Genomic DNA, 22,815 nt, shown 5'->3' on the forward strand with positions numbered 1-22,815 from the left:
CTCTCTGCTTCTACTTATGATTTGAATGGCATCACTATGATTGGTGAGGAAAACAACTTTAAATCCAATTTTCAAAAACATAAAAGCCATGATGCTAATAAAATGCAATTTTCCAAATATACGGAATACATAATTTTAAGTCAACCTCTTGAGGCATTACTTGCTCCACTCAAATGCAGACAGTGCAACACTGGGCACTTTGTGCATAGGCAGTACAGGCAATATTGCCTTAATAAAGTGAAGCTGGGCTAGAAGGAAACCTTTGTGGAGGGATGAAAACTGGAGAGGTTATATGGAGAGACCTCTGAGTCATGGAGGATGTGGCAGCAGGAGGGGATGAGACAGGGCAGGCTTCTTCTACAAACACAATAGTGCAGTACATGGCAAAGTGCACTAAGTGGTCTTCAACGGAAGATACAGGAACTGGGGGGGAAGTTTGTTTTGGCATGTGAAAGGAGTTGTAGCTAAGAGCAAAACTAGTCTGGCTGTGGCAGCACAAGACCCAGAAAAACGGCAGCAAACAGGAATAGGTGCACGGGGGCGTGCTGGGAAGAAAGCCTGAGAGACTACCTTAAAAACGTAGGCTCCTAAATCTGTGTAGAAGCTGTAGAGATGGATTTATGAAATTTGAGAGGCTTGTAGGTTTTGAACTTGAAATGGTCAAGTCCAGTTCCATTCATCTGTATTAACCAACACAGAGAATTGGGGATATAAAGAGAATGGGGGATACCTTACAGGATCTTACAGAGAGCAGACTATGGGCCAGCTTTGTACTGCACAGCCAGAAACAGCCAGGCTACCTACTGCTGCTCTGCTAGGCTCACCTATTCAAAAAGACACCAGAGGCAAAAAGAATTAGCCATTTCTGAAGTTCAGAAAATGTTGGCTAATATATTTCTTTTCCTGCTTCATAGAGATCCAGAAGGGAACAGTGGTTCAGCGTTGGCTCAGAAGGAAGTCTGCTTTGTCTGCTGATTTCATTGACATGACTTCAGGCATGCCCTGTGTTTCTAGATAAGCAGCTAAACTTTCAATCCTCACTGCTAGATATTTTTGCCCATTACTTCTTGTGGACAGAATAACTCCTCAAGGGTAGTGGGGAGGAGAAACAAAGCCAACTTATCCTAAACCTCAAGCCAATAAATGTAAAATGTTACTAGAATTCAGGAAAGCATGTGTGGGTGATGAATTCAGAACTGATTTTACAGGGGGAAAATTTGCTGGAAGAAAAATAAACTCCTACAGTACTTTCCAAAACTACTTCCAGCTTTCCTTTTATAAAACCTCTGAAGCTGTCATGTACCACTCTTGGTGATTAATGATTCTGGGATAGCTGATATGTGGGTGACGAATTAGTAATCAGCTTTAGGCTTACACAGACATCCAGCCTCTTTCCATTTCATGTACTACACCATCCGAGTACAAATTGCTTCCAAAAATGTTTGTGAGATGTGATGGCTTAAATGCTTTGGGAAAAGAGGTGAGAGGCAAGCTTTCCCTAAAGCACAGGGATGAAATCTATGTCAAAGCCTGCAGGTGCAGGGCTGCGGGGACGTCCCCACGTACAGTATGGGTAGATGCTCCACTGCCTTTGCTGGGCTTTGTCCTCGCTTGATGTGGGTAAGGGGTGGGGATTTTTGGTCAATCTCAGTTGGTTGCCATCGTTCCTCTCATGGGCCCACTAACTTTTACACTTTATGAATATCATTTTATAGATTTAAGTGGAAAATTTATTACCTGCCAGCCACACAATGCCTGCCAATTAAATAAAATCCTGTCAGAATATTTTGAAGGTATCCCGCTTTCTTGCCTGCGGCCCATGGATCAGACAACAGGGATTGGGAAGAAGTTGCATAGGTAGGCCAAGCCTGGCCAGTCATCCAGGGATGGAAAACAAGTGGAAAAAAATCTCTTTGAGCCAAACAAAAGTTATTCAGAAAGTATCGGTGACAGAATAAAATCAGCAGTTTGGCTGATGGAGGGAGGTAACACATTCAGATGGAGTTCTCCCTAGACTGGCACAGAAAAACAAAATAAAAAGCCATGAAAAGAAAGCTCTTGTACTAACTCTACCTTATAAAGAATTTGGATTTGATTTAATTTTATATTCATAGAAAATGCTTCTGCTTTAAAAATGAATGCAAATTAGCTTAGATAGCCTATGTTCTATTTCAAACTAAAAATTAGCTGAACACCTATAAACCAAGGGTGCTACTACTCAGCAATAGTTTAAATCAGGAAGAGATGAGGTCTGTTCTTGTGGCACAGGGATTACTGTTGGATTCCAACATATTTGTTATGAAAGGTGTTTGACAAATATGTTGTACAGAAAGTTGTGTTATTATTTCTTGTTAAACCCTTTAATCTGTCACAGTCGCATTACTGCCTCACTTCTAAATTCTAACTGCTAATTCTTAAATAAGTAATTCCCTACATAGCTGGTATGTGTTGAATAAGAAAAAAAACAACTCAACAACAAACAGTGAGCTCTGTTTAATAATATGAGTGATCCGGGAGATGAAGGTGAACATAAATTAAATTTGCCAGTGGTTGCAAATGAAGAAAACATTAAAAATAATAGTCGAGACAGAGCAGGATCAAGAGAATAAAAGTAATTTCCAGAACCCTACAGCCAGCTTGGACAAATGAAAAGTATTTCCTCAGGGAGATGCAGATCTATATCCCACAGTAATGTGAAGATAAAACAAGCAAATGGTGAGACATGAGGTTGCTATGAGAGATGCCAATGAGAAAGGCCAGATCCTGGTGTCATGGTGGAGAAAGAAAGTAGTTCATCTTTATAAGGCTTTGATAGTAGAATACGTCTCTCAGGAAATTTCTTAAAAACTAGAATATAAGTTCAAAGCACAGTTCTCAGGTGGGTTACTTGGGAGTGATTGATTCTTCAGGAGTGATTTATTGTTACTGAAACTTAACTTAGTTAAGAACAGACTAACAAGGACACAAGTCAATTGTGCAGATATTTAAGGGAGAAGACAGCAAGGTTCAAGAGGAATTATTTAGGGCATTGAGCAAGAGCGTAAGCAGAAGTAATGAGAGATAATTAAGGAACAGAAATTGCATGCATCATATAATGAAATGGTTTCTTAAAAAGGGAGGTGGCAAGCTGTAGAATAATCTAAAGAAAAGTGGAGGGAGCTCTGTACAGTCTGAAAAATTAAAAATAGTCTAGATCAGGCATATACAGACATTTTTAATTAAGAAATTGAGAAGAAAAAATAGTGCACGGTGAAGACACAGATAACAGTGTCACTATTTATACGTTTTTACATTCACTTACTATCTGTGCCTAGGCAAAGAGAGAAAAGAATATGTATGTGACAAAAAGATAGAAAGAGAACAACAGCATTTGCTTGCGTTTCTTTTCTCAAAGGCTAATTTTCTTTCATGCCCTCTAACAGGCAGCAATGGGGTTAATCCTGAGTAATTTCTAAAGAAAAGCAAAATGGCGATGTTGCCTTAAGTATTTGTTCTCCCCCCGTGCTTTATTCAAGAGAGAAGAAATTCTGGGATCTATGTTTCTAAGGGTCCAAACTACATCGGTCTTATCTCAGCCAGTGTCATAGACTCTGCAACTAAATCTTCATCTGAAAATTAAATGTTCCAAGCACAACAATAATACAGGGTTGAAAGCAATGGAATTTAACTTTACAGGCTTGCTGGTAATTCTGCAGTAAGAGCTTGAGAGATCTGTTCATGAAATCTGCTCTCTGCATTTTATGCCCGGCACCAACTTTGCTTATCCATAGAATAATATAATTTTAAAGCATGACCAAACCTTGATTTCTTTCATCTGTTTAGTTTAGCAGAGTTTAAACGACTTAAAGATAGCAATAGATACAGCATGTGGTTTGGGAATCAAGAACATATCTTGTCACCTCCTTTTCTTTTGGAAAAAAAAAAAACAACTTCTAGGTAAGTCTTGCTCAAATCTTTTACTGGGAGTTTTACATTTTATACATTCCCACTTCTGGTTATAGAGTTGCCTTCTTTTATATAATTTTTGCAGCCTTGGTAACTTTTTTATACCCAGATGGTGCTATGTGGAGCACCCAGTAATCTAGTCCTAAGCACTGGTGAAGTGTTGGAGGGGTGTCAGAGCTCAGGATTTAGACTGAGGGGACACAAGCCATTCTAAGACATCTTTTCCTTTATTGTTAACTCAGAAACAGTAAATGCACACAAACCTGTATCATTGCTTGCTGGAGCTAAATTCTAGCCCTCCTTGTCTGCTACTGCTGATGGTCAGTAAAAGATATGAGCCTGCTTTACCTGACAGTTACAGTCACGTAGTTGTACAGACTTTTCCCCTTTTCGTTTGGGATGGTGTCTATCCTAATACACAATGCTTTCTGGGTTATCAAGACAATAAATTACTCTTCTTCAACAGGGTGTCAGAGCTAGCTATGTCTCAGTTCCTTCATCTTTCTGAAAGTGATTCTGGATTCAGGGGTCTAGAGAAATAAAGGCTAGGAAGGGGAACCCCTATGACCACCTAGGTATCACAGGCCAGGTTTTCTTTTATTTACTTTATTCTAAGCAGAGTTAGATGGGCTTTTCTCTCAAATGATTGAAGCAGAGCAGAAGCTTTTTATATTGTTCTTAGGAAGCCCTGAATCTTTCGGGATCCACAACTGTTTCCCAGAACTATCTTTGTCCTTATAAGAAAAAAAAAAAAACAAAACCCACACCAAAAAAACCACACTAGTTTTGTTAAATATTTAACAAATAATAGTTGTTCATTTTAAAAAATCGCATTGTCTGTGTGCCTTGGTCTAATTGGAGTGGGATTCAGTTTGAAACTAAGATGCATACATATGTGATTTCATGGAATTCAGTTGCCTGATCATGGCTGTTTTGAATACCATGAAGTATCTTGCTTGACCTCCAATGATCAGTCCAGAATGGTGCCAGTTTCCCATAAAGCCTATGTCATATTTCCAACTCTATACACACCTTTTGTCATCTGAGGTGACATGAGGCAGTAGTATTTTAGAAACGGGATGCTAGTCTGGATGGCTAAGTTCCCATTTTGATAAGTCCCAATTCATTTTTGTAAACATCTAGGAGATGACCTAACATGTCCCATCTGGCCTCCAGCTGCCATTGCAGAAGAGGAGGCCCTCAGGTAAGGCTTGTGTCTTGTCTGAGAGTTTATGCAGATATCTTATCATCATATGTGTCTCAAATGATGCCAGATACCAATGTGTAGGCAATTTAACCAAGCCAAGCCAGGAGATGTCCACAATATGATGAGTTGAATCTCTTTCTGACCTCCCTCCTTGACAGCGTTTCAGAGATAGGGGTAGGTCAACACCTCGACATTTTTGCCCAGAACTGGTGTGTTCGTTGCAAGGCGTTAGCTGTGAAGCCTCCCTTCAGTCTCAGTTACTGAGGGTTAGTTTTTCCCATTTGACAGCCAGGAGACCTTGGAGAGTGTTGGCTGGTTCACTCTTCAGAGATTTTGTGACTCAGGACAGCTCTAGACCCCATGTTTGCTAGCATTGCTCTCCCTGTTAGGAACGCAGCATACCATCCTTTATTAGCCGCCAGACTGCACAAGTCCTTGCTACTCGACTACAAACAAAGCCGAACCAGTGAACCTGCACTTTTTTTTTGCCCAAAAGCCTTATTTCACTTGGGAGAGAGAGGGCTGGAATAAACTACGGTGACAAAGGCACTGTTTGTTCATGAATTAACAGCACCCACAGTTCTCCCATTTGGTGCACCGACAAGCTACATGCAGAACGCGCAGGTTAATGAGGATGTTGAAGGTGTTGGACTGCACAAAGTGCATAAGCTATATTTGGAGATTAAAATCAATAACACAGATAGAGCACCTCTGCATTTGTATCAAAGCACATGACAAAGCCATCTGGAGGCTTGCTCCACTGACACCACTGACACTACCAGATTTCTGAAAGGTAGAAAATGCCTGCTTAAAAAATGCTTTCCAGAACTTCCCTGAAACAAAATACCTGTTGTTCTGAAACAACATATAATTTTATTTCCTCCATTAAATTGAGATAAACTTCATTTCTTTTTTTGTTGCTTTGCCATTGGCCTCCATGCCCGTGTTCGTGTACATACCCGGATGCATCCATGAGATAGGAAAGAACTTAGCAATGGGAATGAAGTTGCTCACAGAGAAGAGGGGAAAAAAAACAGGATCAGAAAATATAATAAAGTAAAACTTATCTTGCAGAGAAGCAGTTAAATGTTTTCAATTTTTAGGTGAAAAAAGCAACTGTTTGGGAAAAAATTCCTTATCTGTGCAATCACTTTTGGCCGGGTGCTTTTCTGTTTTGTCTTGCCAGTAGCAGACAGTGCAGGGTGCACCACAGCGATATAGTGGATTATCTTCTTTTTGTAATTATTATTTAATTACTGCAAATGTGATTTTGGTTGAATTTTCTTTGAAGTAATTCGAAAATATTTTGTGGCAGGAAACCTAAAAGCTTAGTAGCAGAGCAGAAAAGAGGTGTTCAGTGCTCTGAGATATGCAGAGTTCAAAGGAAAAACAAGGAAGGGTCTTCAGTCCCACGTTAGGATTTAAGAAGTAACAACACAACCGCCCATTCACACAGCAATCCCCTTTGTCTTGAAGTTTATATATCTTATTAATCTGTTTTTGAAGGAACCTCTTGCTTTGTAATATCATTATTTTAGTGCTGATTATTTTCTCAGCTCTTTAAATTTAGAATTAGCTCAGAGGATGTTATCTTTTTCTAAGGCAGAGGCTGTATTTGTTAATCAAGCTGGAGCTTACAAAAACAGGGTTGAGCCTTTCTCTGCTAAGTTACACAGGGACTCAGAGAAAGTCAAAGACAGTGTAGCAGCAGTGATGGCTTTTCCACATTTCTTGCTAGTTTTAATTTTGTCAAGAGGCAGCTAGTAATTTATACAGGTTAGAGGGGTGCAAGGCTGATTTCTTCTGTGGATTTTTTTCTAATCCTCCTTTATTGGATAATAATCAAATCTGCTTCATATCCACTTTTAATATATAAACATTTTGCTTCGTAGCTGTGAAGGGTTTTTTCTAACCATTTGGTATAGTCATATGATTTTTAGAGATGTGAGGATGTCTCAATGTTAAACATTAAGGAATATCTTGTAGTCCTTTCTTCACTATGTAGAAGATAAATTCTCATGGCAGTGCATGGCAAGGAAAAACACAAGATGAAGGTAAAGGATAGGAAAACTGAGTTAGAGCTACCGGACAAAGTGAAATTTTTTTTTTTTTTTTTTTTTTTTTACTTTGGGGGGAGTAGCTGAAATGGGAGCCTTTCTAAAGCCTGGATTTCTTTTTTTTTTTTTCACTGAAGAAGGGGAAGAAAGCAACTGAGATTTGAAGATGTCCAGGAAATTAATTTTGGTGGAAGAAAGGAAGTTATTTATAGAGGAGGAAAGATGGCATTAGTTAATACAAGTTACCTTTGATCTTTTTTTTGGTCAAGATGGTTGAAAATGAAAAATGGGAAAAAGAGAACAGCAGCTGGAACTATCAAATGTTCAGGAGCCATCAATCTGTCTCACTCTAAGAGAAAAGGTGGAAAAATATCTGCATGTCTACCACTAAGACAAACTGATGACATGATTTAAATTTGAGGCAGTAGTCTCCTAAAAAGAAAATTAGATGTTACTTAGGAAGAGGTGAGTTTTTAAAAGCTTTACAATAAATTATCCCTAAAGTGCATTTTTTAAAAATCATAAAACTTTCCTTAAAATTCATATTGGCTGCTAAATTGCGTAGTTTAATATATGGCAAATTTTGAAGTAGTTAGACCTTTCGTAATGCTAACAAAGAATCCGTCCTTAAGGAGACTTGTAGATGATTAGTAATGATCAAGGGAGAAAAGTCATTAGGATAATGTAATTCTTATGTAAAAATTAATTGAATTTCATCCATTATTTCCCAGCTACAGCTAGTGTATTTAAAATTAAATTACACAGGACATAACCTATCTGCGTGGGGTTTTGTTCGTAAATATCAATACTTCTTAGGTCTTGGAAAATAAAATTGGAGTGAAAAATGGAACACAGCTATAACAGATACATGTCTGTATTAGTTTTACAGTATTGAATTACAGATGTGGAAAGAAGTAAATCCAGAGTATTATTTCTGCTCCCTCACTCCCTGTCATTCTTAAATATTTTCATCACCTTCTGCCTGACTTTAGAAGAAAATAACATTTCAAAAATAAACTGCTTTTTTAAACATATATACAGGCAGTTGTAAGTGAGTTCCTTACAAACATCAGTCATTATCAGGGTCAAGAAGGCAGGTCAGTCTCTGAGAAAATTGTTTGGTAGTGGCTTGTTTGTATTTGAAGAAAGTACAGGGAGTCGGCTTCTAAATTCAACTCAAATTTTTTTATTGGCAGATCAAAATGACCAGGGGATTTTTTGTCCATAGGCATAGCAAGGAGACAGCTATTGCATTTCTGTTGGGAACTTGGTTTTATACCTTTCCAGCCTTACGGGTTTTGATAGCTTGAATTTATTTACAAGTATACACAATCAAAGATTTAAGACAGTAGTTTAAATGGGGAGTAACTTCTTTTAAAGGAAGTAAGCTTCCTTTATTTTGGGGTTAATGAAATTACTACAGAATTAAACATAAATAGAATTCAATCTAAAACTTTGAGGTTTTCTGTTTGCTTGATCACACATACATTCAAGCTATAAAGGTTTTGGAGAGTAGTTAAAGTGCAAAATGGCATTTCCAAGGTACCCTTTGATTTTCCTTCTGGCCTGGACTATGGACAGAAGTCAATGATTTTTGATCCATTAATAATAACAAAAGGGGTTTTTTGCTGGATTTTAGAATTACTTGCAAGTCTGCTAGACATCTTACTCTGTGTTTATAATGGACCCACCAGAACAGATATTCTTTGGTGCAAATGAGACTGGCATTTAGGTCAGATATCCTAAGTTTATAAAAGTACCAATGCAGTCTGAGTTAGAAGTGGAAGGATAATGCAGGGGTTTTGCACACTAAATGTGACACTGTAATATGACAGAAGACATCTTTTTTAAAAAGAAAAAAAAAAAACAACCTGTTGTTTTCTCCATTCTCCTTTATTCAAACAAATACTCAACTCGCAGGTAAAAGACTGAGAAAGGACTAGTTTGCCCGAAAGCCTGGGATTTTTGCCTGCTATGTCAGTTGTCTTAATAAAACAGTTTACCTCAAATGTCACCTATGTTAGACCTAAAAAGATATTTCTGCTATGTTAATCCCTCTCTTGTTTTTGCTCTGTGGTTCTCAAACTGTTGAGGTCCTTCTTTGTCCCTGATAGGGGAGGGTCTAGCAAAGTACAGCTCCTTCCATGGCCATTGCGAGTCTTGTCTCAAGAAGCCCTTCGGTGAAGCAGGCTTTTCACAAGAAAAGATGGAGCCATTGTGCCAATCAAAAGAGAAGCCAGCACAAACTCATCGTACGAGCTACCCAAACTCTGCTCCTGTAAAGCCATGGCTGATTAATGCCTGCTCTTCCTCAGGAGTTTTGAATGATGAGTGTGTAGTGAGTCAGAGACTTTTTAATGCTTAGAGACCCTCGTTAGATGTTTAGTGTCACATCAGGAGGCCGTGGAGGGCAGCTGAGAAGTGGAAGATGTGATCTGTCTTGAAGAGTGCTCAGCTGAAGCTTTTTGATCGCTTGATGGCATAACAGTGCCACTGCAGATGGAAAATGGGGACGATTGTGGAATTTGGAGTGGCCTGCTTGCCTTTCCTCTGCAAGGGAAGATGAAGTTGGGAAATGTTATCTGTAAAGCAGGAAAAAGAAAAAAAACCCACCAACCAGAACTAAGATATCTAGTTGGAATTCAGGTGGCTGCAGTTTAAAATACCTCTAACAGTCTGGCTGCTGATTGCTACTATTCATGAAAAGTGGCTTTGTTTTAGTTCTGAAAGATCCCAGAGCAACTGCTCTGCCCTAAGTTTTCTTCTCTGAATCACTGAAATATTCTCTTTTTTTAATTTTCTCTCTTGATCTCTCCTCCCCCTCACCTTTTTCACCATATATTAAGCTACATTCAAAGGGATAGCGAGGAAGTTGTTTTCTGTCCATGTTTCATCTGGCCACAGGAGTATTGCAAAGTGCCTCCTTTAGAATTTGGGAGGAGTCGACTGATGGAGGAAGGTGTGTTGGATGAAGGCTACATAATGTGCCAGCACTGCTAGCAGGGTACAGGGAGCAACTCAAAGTCATAGTGACAATTTTATCTGCGACTTTTTTGTGATTTACCACATGCGCTTCTGGATACCCCGGTCCTGTTAAAAAATCACAGGGCAATCAGCTTGGATTCTTTCCCTGGCAGGTGAATGTCAGACTGAGCCTGTTTCAATTGCAAAGTACAATGCCGTGATCTGTGCCTTTGTTGTCCTGAGGTGTGCAGTGAGGCACGGCACAAGTGACTACACCCTGTCCTATCTGGGCATCTCAAAGGCAAGCAGAACTGGATGAATGCAGCTGTCCTCTCTCTTACCTTTGTAGCCCATTACCTACCATCTGGGCTCCTCTGCAGCTGCTGCTGACCTCAGCTTTCAAAATTAGCTCCAACATTGTCCCTGGTTAGGCAATACACTGCTGGGATGATTTATGAAGCCAGACATTTTACAGGACTCTCCCTGTCCTGTATTTCCATCCTTGAGATAGCGAAGATCGTTGTGCTGAGCCTCAGCAGTTGAGCTGATAAGGTCTTCTTCAAGAATGACACCATCCCCCCCCTTTTTTTTTAAACCATATTCCCTTTTTTGTCTGAAACAACTAAAATCTGCTGACCTTCAAGTTACAGTGATGCTTATCTATTCATTGAGAAGGGAAGAGTTTGATTACAGCTAGGATCCTGGTTGCTTGGACTGGTATTTAAGGCTACATTTCTTTTTTCTTCCTGATTTTTAGGAGACTGTTCAATTTACTGTTACTTGTAATCCTTGATTGCAGTTTTAGTATAGTCCTAGATCAATAGAGATGGGCTTTCAAACGGACAGTCTAAATTATAAATCTTGTGTTAACAATATAGTACTTTGTCCTAGGAAAATACCTGTTAGTTTCACTGCCATTTAATGGCATTCTTATTTTGGCTGTTGAATCCCATCTATCTAAATCCCATGTATATTTTAAATCAGACGTACTCTGGGGAGCTTAGCAATAGTAACATTAATAGTTCACATAGTGCTGACAATATGTAATGATTTGAGTAGTGCATCCTTTGATGCTGTATAGTGTTAATGATAGCAGTAATAAGCTTTGTGGTTGACCACGTCATTTGCCTTGAAGGATCATTTCAGATAACAAAAAACAGAGATTTGTTGTGCAAGAACTGGTTGCTCACACACACAAGCTCTGTTTTTCTTCCCAATAGAGAAGTTATTTATTGTTAGGACACCAGCAGTTTCTCCTATCACAAGGATATGTTGTTGATAATGTCAGTAGAAAGCCCCATATTTCTAGACACATACTGTGAATAATCAACATCTGAGTAACGACTTTATTCTGAGCCAGGTAAAATTACAATGGGAAATATAAATGCAACTGCCTGTGTAATGCTCTGGGTTCATGTGTTCCAGACATTTTAAAATCTGTTCTTTTTGCCTGCATTTTAATTTGCATCCTGTCGCTGGATTGCCTATGCGCTGTCAGGTAAACTTGCTGCCTAAAATGATTATAATATGATTAAAATTACTGATATTTTGATAAACACCCATACTTTTATGCCCCATTTTGTCCTTTCTGATTGCATACCATGTTAGCAACACAAAGGTTTCTGATTAATTATAAGCTAAGCACTAAGTGACATATGCTGGCAAGATACCTGTTCCACAGTTTTTCATGATTATGTTTCTTGTGTGTTCTTTTAAAACCTCTCATACAACAAATGTGTTTTCTGAGTAACTGTGATGTTGCTTTAGGAATAACCTTATATCTGTTCACAAACCCTCCACCCAGCAGCATCAGCTTATGACTGAGCCTGGCTAATTGGCTCTGATCTCGAGTAGCTACCCTAAGATGGAATATCTGGAATATCATTCAGTAGTCTGAACTGGAAAATTAAAGAGAGTTTGCAGCTGTGTGATGGGAGAGATCGGAAAGACTGTTGTTATCAGAATCCTGTTCTGCCCATATTGCTGCAGGAAATGGTCCTGGCTCTTCTATAGTAATGTGCTTTATGAAACACCCTTAGAAACAATCAGTTTTCCCCAGCATCAGCACTGCTACTTAGGGGTTAAAATCAATAGGAGCTTACTGGCTAGAATCCAGTTTCTATGCATTGCTCTGGAAAATGGAAGGGCTAGACTTTGTATCAGAATAAGCTGAGTAAAGTAGATTGAGGCTTAAGGGTTTTTCTATGGGAACGTAAAATATTAAAGATAGGCAATTTTACCTTGTTCTTGTACTATTTCATTTCTATTTTCCTGATTCAATATTAAGCTGAATTCTAAGAATTCCTGTTGATTACTACACTAGCACTCCAATTTAGCCAAGACAATATTGAGAATGTAACACGTTTCTGTGTCTCCTTAAAGTTCAGATTTCATTTGGTACTTTTTATTTGTTTTCATTGCTAGAACATGGGCATTCATATTTATGACCGTTTTGTTTTTCAGCGCCTCCCAGATGGCTCTGCCCCAAGTGCACACGCTGAATTTTATCTTCTGCCAGATCCTTATGAGGTCAGTCGAAGGAAAACAAGAACAGCTCCAAAAAGCTCTGACCCTACTTACAATGAAATTGTGAGTACCATTCACTTTCTTCCACCATTTCTCACTTGCTTGATAGTCTTTGCCCACTCTTGAAATAAAATAACAACACAGCATTTAGAGGTGTTGCAATGAGTACAATCAAAAAGAAGGAACATATCATAAACTGAACCACAAATGGGGACAATCTTCTGCTTTACATCTTTCTCAGAAGCGAAACAGTCTTTTTATGTCTCTTTCTTCAGGAAAGCAGTTGGATTATTCACACTACTCTGTCTTACACCAGAACCACAGTTACATGTTAGCCAAATGAGACCAAGCTTCGTTGCAGCAAAACCTAGGCTGGTTTGAATGCAGATTTGTACGGTAACATAACAATTACTAATTGAATGGATTCCATTATTCAAATTCACATTTGAAAATAGACAAGCAAATTGACAACACAGTAATAGATAGCCCGGTTCTTTTTTACATCAAAATGCTAGCAGTTCACAGCCATATATAATTATTTCACACAGCACTGAAGTGCTCGTGCCTCTGGGGTGAAAAGAAACATTTGTACGGAGAAACATTTACGACAGAATGGGAAGCAGCATAAACTATATTCTTTTGTAAGGGCAGATGAGATCCAAACAGTAGGTAGAATTGAAGATTATAATTATTACATATAACAGATCTCCTAACGATCTCAAAGCAATTTACAAATGCACTTTTGAGCAGGCTTTAAAGTAGAAGGCATGGAAAATATTACCACTCCACCCTGTTTCATAGATAAGGTATGATGAAGCTTAAGTTAGTCAGCTGAGACTAAGAGTCCTCATCTCCTAGTTTCCCAGTCCTGGAGTTTTAATATTTTTCTTTTCCCACATCTATTTGATGACAAAAGTTACCCACTTACACTGATGACTTGCAGCGCTTCTGTCAGTAAGGTCCTCGAGTAGTAGTGCTGCTAACAGCTGAGGCAGATTTCCCTCCCTATTCCCCTGCAGTGGAATAGCAGGGAACTAGGTGCCTTTTTTTTTTTTTTATGTTCTTTCCTTGTTTTGCAAACAAAGAGACACTGGAATGAGCCTAACTGACCTGTCTACAGAAATTCCTTTACATCTGAAGGGTATTTAAAGCAAAGAAGTATAATATGATTATCTAATAACATTCATTGTAAAATATCCAAAATGGGCTACAGACGAGAACCAGCCAGCATCGCTGGAAGACAACTATTTTACTAATCGTTATTAGATGAAGTTGATTGCAAGAAAATCCAAAATCCTCTCTGCAGTCAGACAGTAGTCACTGGGAGATTTAATTGTGGTTAAGGAGCATTCCACTGCTGTTAAGAGAAATTCCATGAAAACTTTAAGATCCTTTACTCAAAACTTACAACCTTTTTCACCGATGCTCAATCTTTTTCACCAGGAACTGCTGGACTGTCGCACTGGGGACATACGGTTCCATTGAACCTGGACATTTCAAACCCAATGCTTGTGCTCTTAGCAGCTCTGTTCTTCCATATGTGATATCACTCTGTATGCATTTTCTGTCCAAGGCTGGTAGACTGAGGCAGAAGCCGCCCCAGGGAAGAAAAACTACTAAAAATATGTCAGCTGTCTTTCAAGTTAGTTACTGTCCGAAACACTCTGTACAGAAATGTACTAGCCTTTTTTATGAGTTCATAAGTTTTTATTAAAGCCAAATGGCTGGAAGGAAACTGTATATTAATTTCTCTCTGTGTTCGAGACTGAGAAAATTCTGAAATGTGCTTCTCTTGGGTATTTTTGGTTTTAGTTTTGTACTTTTATTGCTTATGACTGCCTACAGCAAATCATCAACCTTGCAAAAGTGCATTTTATTTTTGATTTTTACTCATGTGTGTGAGAGTAAAGATATGAAAGTCCAGGAGGGATGACAATAGAGTGAACTATGCCAAATGTTCTGGAGTTGCTTTTAACAAGGATTCCTTTTTTCTTTTGTTCCTTTATTTGGATTTTGGAGTTTGTTGCATTCACACTGGTATAACATTGCATTAAAAAGTGATGGTTGAGAAGAGGAAAAAGAAGATAGAAAAATGGAATGGAATGGAATGGAAAATTCTCTTTTTGTAAAGAGAAAAAGAATAGCATACCTGCTTATAGACCACTGTTGGGAATAAATAAGACTTACCTGGGAGGTTCCAGAGTAGTTTAGTGAAAACTAAGAAAGTAAAAAACCTGAAAATAAATCTGAACGATTTAAGTTTAAACTCTTGCCAAGAAAAGTCGCAATGACCAGAACCAACTGCAGTGGGGTCTTGCTCATGTGTGTAGCATTTGCCCTGAGACGTGCTTCAAGGTCTCAGTTGTCCTCAGTTTGCCTCTTGAGTGCCTGCATGTTTGCGCACCCACGAAATGAGCAAACCTCCAAGGCAAAGCAGAGTGTGCACTGCCATAATGAAGCCAGAACGAGAGGGAACTCTCTCCATCCTGCCCTTGGGGTGCGGCCAAACGTGAGCAAATACACCTGGGCCACGTCAGTCTGTTAGTGCTGCTGCAGTTGCCCTCGGAGCAGAAGGGACGCCGGCCTGCAACAGCCAGAACAGCACAGGCAAGCCTGATGGAGGGGGAGGAGGGGACCTGCACCAGGAGCCACAGCCGCTCCCTCCAGCACCCTGCATCAAAGCTAATTTGGACAATTCGGAGCAAATCTAGGAACTGTGCCATGGCTACCTAAGGGGAAGCAACTGTCCCGCATTTGCGATTAAAACGTCATTAGACTCTTGTAGGTCAACAGTGCTTCTCTTTTTGGAGCCAGGAATACTTGAATTCCAGCCCTAACTGTCCCACTCTTTTGCTGCACGGCCATGTATAACTCACATTTGATCTAGCAGTATAAATGGGAGGCAAATATTCTTACTACACAATCATTTTGGGATTTAACTGTTCTGATTATGAAATTCTGGCAGGTGGCATTTGTTTTATCCACATACTAATTCAGCTATCTCCAGACCTTTCTTCTGTCCCTACATTCTGATGATCTATACCTTGCTCCAGCTGAATTTGCAATACCATTTTAGAAACAGTTTATTGGGATCATTTGAAAACCACCCACCCTGCATGTTAAGGTCTGTCATTGCTGAAAGCTGAAAGCCTCTTTTTGTCCTAAGATTGAAAGTTGTTCACTACCCCAGTTCATGCCTGTTGTGATCCACCGTACTGAAGATTTCTTAGCTTTTACAGCTTACATGTACACTTTTTGGTGATTTAAAGCAACAGCTGAAGATGGTATCTTCAATATATTGGCAAAGAAACAAGGCACCTTTCTATGGTAACATTAGTATCACTTCAGTAATCAAATCATAGATTTATTCTAAATTATATTATCAGTGACTGTACCTATCCTTGCTTTTCGAATTTTCTTCATCATTTCACTTTAGTTTTGGTGGGGAGATGCCACTGGGGGACAGAGAAGCTGGCATTTTTAATTCACATACAACTTGGTGAAATAGACACGGTAAACATCAAAACCAAAAAGTACCAGGTGCAACTTCCCTGGCAGCTGTTCCAAACTATGATTTCTGAAGGTTTCTAAATGGAAATGTTGCTCCCTGGTAAGTCACTAAAAGTCAGTTAAAACAAGTGAGGGGAACAGTTTTTCTTTCCCCCGCAATCTGTGGCAGTGGCCGTTCATCCCCACAACACCAATTATCCCCCTACACCAGAGAGGTTGGTGTCCTGTCTGTTGGTGCTTGCTGCCAGAGTAGCCTGATGTCCTGTCTGTTCAGCACTCACTGCGACACCCCTGAGCCTTGTAGTGCAGACAAAATCATGCAGTGGTCCCACGGGGCAGCTGCCACCAGATAGGGTTGTCTGGGAGAACCAACAATTTTATGCCTCCTGGGTCCACCCATGAAGTTCAGAACCACCCTTCTGTTGCCACTCCGCGTGAGGAACGTTGCTGGGGCTGAGCCTTTACAAACTCTATCCCTATCTGAAGGATGTCTCCCATGGCCGTTTCTGCTTCTTTATAATCAGAGGTACAGAGAGGACTCAGCAGTCCAGCCCGCAGAGATCCAAGCTAGAGGGGGCTCGGTCTGATTTTGCTTTTCCTCAGCAGTGCCACACATACAGACTGCATTCAGATTGCACAGCAAATGCAAGCAGGTTGCATGGCAAACTCCTTTTAGGCAGTTTCACTTTCCCGTTCTCCTGAAGTGACAGCGTGTCACCGAGTTTGCTTTTTAAGCTGCACAGAGATATTAAAATTTATAGGTTTTTCCATTGCAACTAAAATGGCAAAAACATTTCCAGCCATACAAATTTTAGATTAAAGGTACTTCTCTCAACAAATCTTACCTTTCAGGCCTGAAACTAGCTGAGAGCATTCTTTCACATTTTATCAACTGACATTTTATCAACCAAACACTCAGCAGTTTTTGATTAATGCAGGGACTGAAACATAGGAATCTGTTCTGAATGCAGCTCATTCTTGTTAGCCCATCACTCCAGATGATTGTTTTTTAAAATTCAGAAAATACACTATTAACATTTCATAATTAACACCAGTGTGTTCTCATAGTATTAAGGTAATTTCAAGGATATTTTAAGAACTACAGGCCTTAGTAATTTTCTAAAGAGATGCTAAGCAAGCTGTCTCATTTAATTTGAGAAGTATTAACACCGCTTCTTGAGTAACAGAAACATCCAAATTTAGTAAGTTCCACTTGCTAAATTGGGTCCAATCTCAGAGATGTTCCACATCTACAACTTCTACTGAGTGGGCTGAGCTTTCTGTCATGTTTAATATTTGATGATTTCATTAAAAATGCAAGTATGTTTATAATGGGCACATTTGGATACAGTTAGCATCCAGAATCACGCATAAAGTTATTGTATTGAAATAGTAAAATTTATACAGAGAATTTTCAAAGGAAAATTATTATCTATTTTATGATGTTTGTTGGATCTAGAACAGTTATGAAATTTTATGGAAGTCTTGGTTAGAATAAAATTTGGTTTTGCTTTGGCTTGATCTTTTTTAATTCTGTTATGTAGCACAAGATTTAATCACAAGTACAGTAGAAGTTCTGAGGTACTGTGCATTGATGTGATACAGCTTTATGTGACATATCAATGCAACCTAAAGTTGCTTTAAGGCACTACTAAGCAACATGTAACAAATACAATATACATAGGTTAAAAAAAAATAGTTCAAAACTGTTTTCCTATTGTTTTCTAATTTTTGCAGAAGAGCAATACCATTTATCAAAGCATCTGCTATGGAAACATATTAAAAATATATAATAATCTACACTTTTACAGAATTACCTATCTTATGTTTTCATGCTTCTGTCCTTGATGAGTACCCTCCACCCGAATCTCTCCTCCAGAAAATCAACCGTATTGTCATTCCCTGGTGAACTTCATGGAGGATCTGATATTTCTTCACATTTGAGTTCAAAACCCTGCTTAAGTTAGAGTTTCAATTTTCACGGGGAAAATTATGCATACCTATTTTTTTTTTCTCAAGGATTGTGCAACACAGGTTTCAAATTTACTTACAAATGTGTGGTAATCAGATTTCACAAGCCTAAGCTGGCAGAATCTCTTTTATATAAACTACATAAGGTCAAATATTTTTCTGAGACAAATTCAATAATTTCAGTGAATTTGGTTCATGGTTAGTAGTTTATAATTCTGGAGGGCAGTTTAAAGCAATTATTACAAATTTTGTAATCATCCTGAATGCTCTATTGAAGTAAATGTTTTGCCTGTCAAATAGATTCACAAATTCATATTTTTTTCTGTTTCATTATATATTATTTCAGGTTGTGTACGACAAAGTCACAGAGCTCAAAGGCCATATACTGAAGCTTGTTGTGAAAAGCAAAGGAACATTTGTGGGAGCTGTTAACATTCCACTGAGCAGTGTCCACTTAAATGAAGAAAAATGGTATCCACTGGGAAACAGTGTGATTTAAATGTTGTCTAAGATAATTCAATTATTTATCCACTGATGTTTCTTTATCCCATTTCCCACGGTACCTTTTGTCTTGGTTGCCCTTGAGAATACGCAGTCATCTGCTGATCACATACCTTAACATTTCTAATCATAAGGCTATTGTCTTAAAATTGCTACCATCTTCCTGCGACTGATTCCTGTCAGTGTGAGTTTAAGAAATCGCATGCTAAGAACTTGTAGCAGCATGCAGAAAATTATATGAGAGCAATAAAGATTTTTATTTTGTTCGTTAAATAGTACTGTAAAAATACTAAATTCTGTACAGGTCGAAGTGTGGGGCCTAATTCTTTGCCCATTAATTCCACTGACTGTTGAAACAATGCTGATAATGGTGTAATTTATCAGCATCTGCTATGACCTCGCGGCGTATGATGATTTCACCAGAGAACCATGGAACAGTTCTCTAGGTGCCAATATATTTCAGATGTCTAGCAAATTTCGTGTTATATCTTATACAATCAATACATTTAAAAAAAAAAATTAAGAGCTTAGCACTTTACCTGTTTTGTGTAGTATATGTTGGTGTGCTTTTAACTTTTGATATAATCTAACATTCAATCCAGGATATTAATTTGTCGATAAGATATGTCGTCGTTTCTTTTATTTTGACATCCAAGAAGCAGATGTAACTGGTCATTTGTGAGAAGAAAGGAGGAGGGAGAAGCTAATATTCACAAATAAATAAAACATATTGAATGTGAGCTTTCAGTGTGGTATTTATTTAAGATCATGCTACAAGGAATCTTTGTTCACTCGTCTTACCGCATTACATTCTTAGGCTGCGTAAGGGAATCAAGTCAATACCTGCATTGACCTCAGGGCTATAAAATGTATAAATACATATTAAACAATGAACATAAGTGGTTCCTTTGAGTTCACTGAGACTAATTAGGGGCTCTGTTCTTCAAAGCATTTTTACCTAAATTGAGGAAGCACTTAAGCACATCTTTAAGCATTTAACGTGAGCATCCATAATGAACTGTCCATTATTGCCAGCCTCTTACACACACATAGTTGGCCATGTATATATACCTTTCTAGGACCAAGGGCACATTTTTAAGGCACAGGAGACATGTTGATTTCTGATCTGATGTGCTGGAAAATTTTAAGTTACGATATGCTGAGTAGGTCCGACATTTGTCCTACCAGGTGGAAAAGTGGTCAACAGAGGGATAATAATGCCGAAGCTGAAGATAATTGCCGCCTTCCCCCAAAGGACACTCACAAGTCAGACTTCAGGAGGCAATGTTGTATAAAGCTCCTGAAGTGGGACTAGGAGTGTTATTTAGGAAACTAAACAACCTGGAGTTTTTCTCAGCATCAAACCAATTGACTATGTCACTTGGTCAGTTTTTATTTGAGAATAGATAGACGAGATTGCCTGGGGAAATTAAACTGCTCCTCAGTAAGGGGAGGTAAGGGGAACTCTGCTTGAATATTATTAGTAGTATTCTTCAGAGATGAAAAAAAGCTATAAAATATTTACCACATGAAAAGGATATTGGCTAGCATACAGATATGATCACTACAACAATCAGTAAGTCTAACATTTTAGATTATAGGCTCTCCTGGGTAAAGAATCAAGTGACTTGTCACTCAAGCACAGAAAACACATTGTGGCCAGCTTACAATGTTATCAAATTACCTGACCTTACAGTTCAGTATTGATTTTAGATTCTTCTTAGTCTACTGTCTTGGTTTCCTTATTATAACTATAATGCAATTTTCTACTAGTGCTATTTCCTGTGACATTTTCTAATCATTGTTTACCACATGCCCTGATTTTCCATCTTAGAGCAGCATTAAATAAAATAGCATTAAAATGGCATTAAATAAAAAGAGCATTAAAATACATTATCAGAACTGTCTGTGAACATAAGGAATACTGTTTAGTATTAAAGAAATAAACCTATCAATAAAACATCCTTTTTTTTTTAATAAAAAGCCATGTTTGAGTAACAAATCTACAATTAACAGGTAGATACAGTCCTGTGGAAGCTCAACAATACTTCAGGTTTTTAAGGAAGATGGGGAAATTGTGTCTTACGGGCAAGAGCTACACTGACAGCTATGTCAGGCATGCTAAGAGATCTTAAATCACACAATCAATCCTTGCCTTTTCTAAAATTCTTCTAGTCCATCTCAAAGCATTGTGCTTCCTCTTTTCTGAGTTCACAGTAAGACGTATCCTGAGCTCCCTGCTGCTATGAGGAACATAACCCTTTACAAATCAGTCCGTGAATTATTTGTCTGTCTTTAGCAGCAGGAGGTTGAAGATTAAGCTAAGAAAAAGTACCAATATTAGCATCTGAGTTTTTATCATTTTAAGAGCCAGGGTTTTTCTCCAAACTATTTTTCCAGGTAGCAAAATTACAGTGGACATTGAAGACGTATACCCCAATCAGAAGCTACTGTTATTAGAAATTTAAAGGGTACATTGTATGTGTAATTTTTCCTGTTCCCATGGAAAGATACAATGGTAAGAAATTTTGTTCAATACAAATAAAAATATCAGTGCAGCACACTCATAATTTTGCAGTCTCAGATCATAAATATTAGACTATTATTCTCACTCATAATTTTGAATTTAGCTGCAAATGAAATTATTAATTAACTGAATTTTAAAAATGTCCAAAAAAGTTCAGTCTGTATTAATTAATTCTAAATAATGATAGGGCCAACATCAGTAACCATTACTTATTCAGGATACCATTTACTCACACAAGAAATCCCATTAGCTTAATAAAATCATTGAGAAGGTGCCACTCTGAAAATCAGACCACTGGGTTGTTGCAAGCCTAGTGATGATGCTTTATTGAGAAGGGTGTGATCCTCCAGAACAGCTGCTACAGCAGAGCATCATTAATAGTACCAGACATGAACAAACAGCGAGGCAGCATCGAGATTGTCACCATCTTTGGACAAGAGGGGAACGTTACGGTAACCTGTAAATATAATGACACTTGATTAGTGTATTAACTGCAAATGCAAAGATGCATTAGCTGCAAATGCAACTCCATCATAATGGAGTGGTTTTATGATCTACTATGCAACAAGGCATAATTTATGATTCTCTAAATAACTTTTTAAAATAAACTGAAATTAAACAGAGGCCAAGTCCCATTTCTACTGGTTTTCTCCTCTACATATACAGTATTTCAATTCTGGCATTTTTGGACACAGAAAAACTCCAGAGTCTTTCAGAATGTGGTGTGTTTTCAAACTGAAGACTTTTAGCCCAGTGATATTTAAACATGGGGAAAGCATACATTTTAACATCCAAAGATGTTACATGCTGCACACATTGTTCTTCTAGCAAATCAAATAACTTGTGAATCAACAGGTAGAGCCTTAGAGAAAAATGGTGTTGCAGCAGCAATGTACTGTCCAGCTGAGGCAGAAAAAAATGTATAGTGTAAGATCTTCTACCATCTTCTACTTAAGCCTGTTAAGGATCTCCTTTTACATATGAGAGTGATTCCCAGTATCAGAGATAAGACATGCCTCAAAGAACTACACGTTCATCTGGTGAGCGGAAACATTTGGAGAAACTGTAGTTTTCAACTTCAAACTTTACTTACCCGCTCGGAAAACAAAATAATTCCCTCTCCAAAACCCCATATCTGTATTGCTTTATATGACTGCAAATTATTATTTCATAATAATAAACAATGTCACTTTCAATTAAAAAAATATTCTGTGTTTTATCTATGTATATATAACTGCAGTTATTCAAGTAAGTATTTATTATGAATAAGTATCTACATTCAGAACTGCAGTTTTCAAAATCCTTCTTTAGTTGTGTCTGGATGTGTGTGTAGTCTTGGTACCCTCATTTATTTGGGTTTGGATTTTCTTGAATCTTTTATATGACATGAAAGTTCACCTGGCATCTAAGGTTCAGCTTCTGGGCAGCAGATATTAAAACTGAGTCCAAGCACTGAGCATTTGAGATCAACTTTTAGAGCATGCACAGAGTATGCAGAAGACACTGTTTATTTCCCATCCAAAAACACACTTCAAGGACTACGACTCCTGTTTAAAGTCTGTCTTCTAGCCCTAGAGAATATTCTATAAAGTGTCCTGAGAGAAGTA

At 38.2% G+C, this 22,815-nt stretch overlaps 2 protein-coding genes across 2 annotated transcripts in view; one reads left to right on the forward strand and one right to left on the reverse strand.

The window, feature by feature from the left end:
- The window catches only part of PIK3C2G (phosphatidylinositol-4-phosphate 3-kinase catalytic subunit type 2 gamma), a 209,635-nt gene extending 190,246 nt beyond the window's left edge, over positions 1–19,389 (forward strand). The window contains exons 31-32 of the mRNA XM_075757739.1: positions 12,637–12,762; positions 18,527–19,389. Of these exons, the coding sequence (XP_075613854.1) occupies positions 12,637–12,762; positions 18,527–18,679 (279 nt within the window). The 3' untranslated portion in view covers positions 18,680–19,389. The remainder of the gene's footprint in view (positions 1–12,636; positions 12,763–18,526) is intronic.
- A 2,193-nt stretch (positions 19,390–21,582) lies between these two features.
- PLCZ1 (phospholipase C zeta 1) overlaps positions 21,583–22,815 on the reverse strand; it is a 53,619-nt gene continuing 52,386 nt past the window's right edge. Inside the window, exon 13 of the mRNA XM_075757917.1 lies at positions 21,583–21,665. Coding sequence (XP_075614032.1) covers positions 21,583–21,665 — 83 coding nt within the window. The remainder of the gene's footprint in view (positions 21,666–22,815) is intronic.

Source organism: Balearica regulorum, chromosome 1 (assembly GCF_011004875.1).
Source record: "Balearica regulorum gibbericeps isolate bBalReg1 chromosome 1, bBalReg1.pri, whole genome shotgun sequence".
Taxonomy (NCBI): Eukaryota; Metazoa; Chordata; class Aves; order Gruiformes; family Gruidae; genus Balearica; species Balearica regulorum.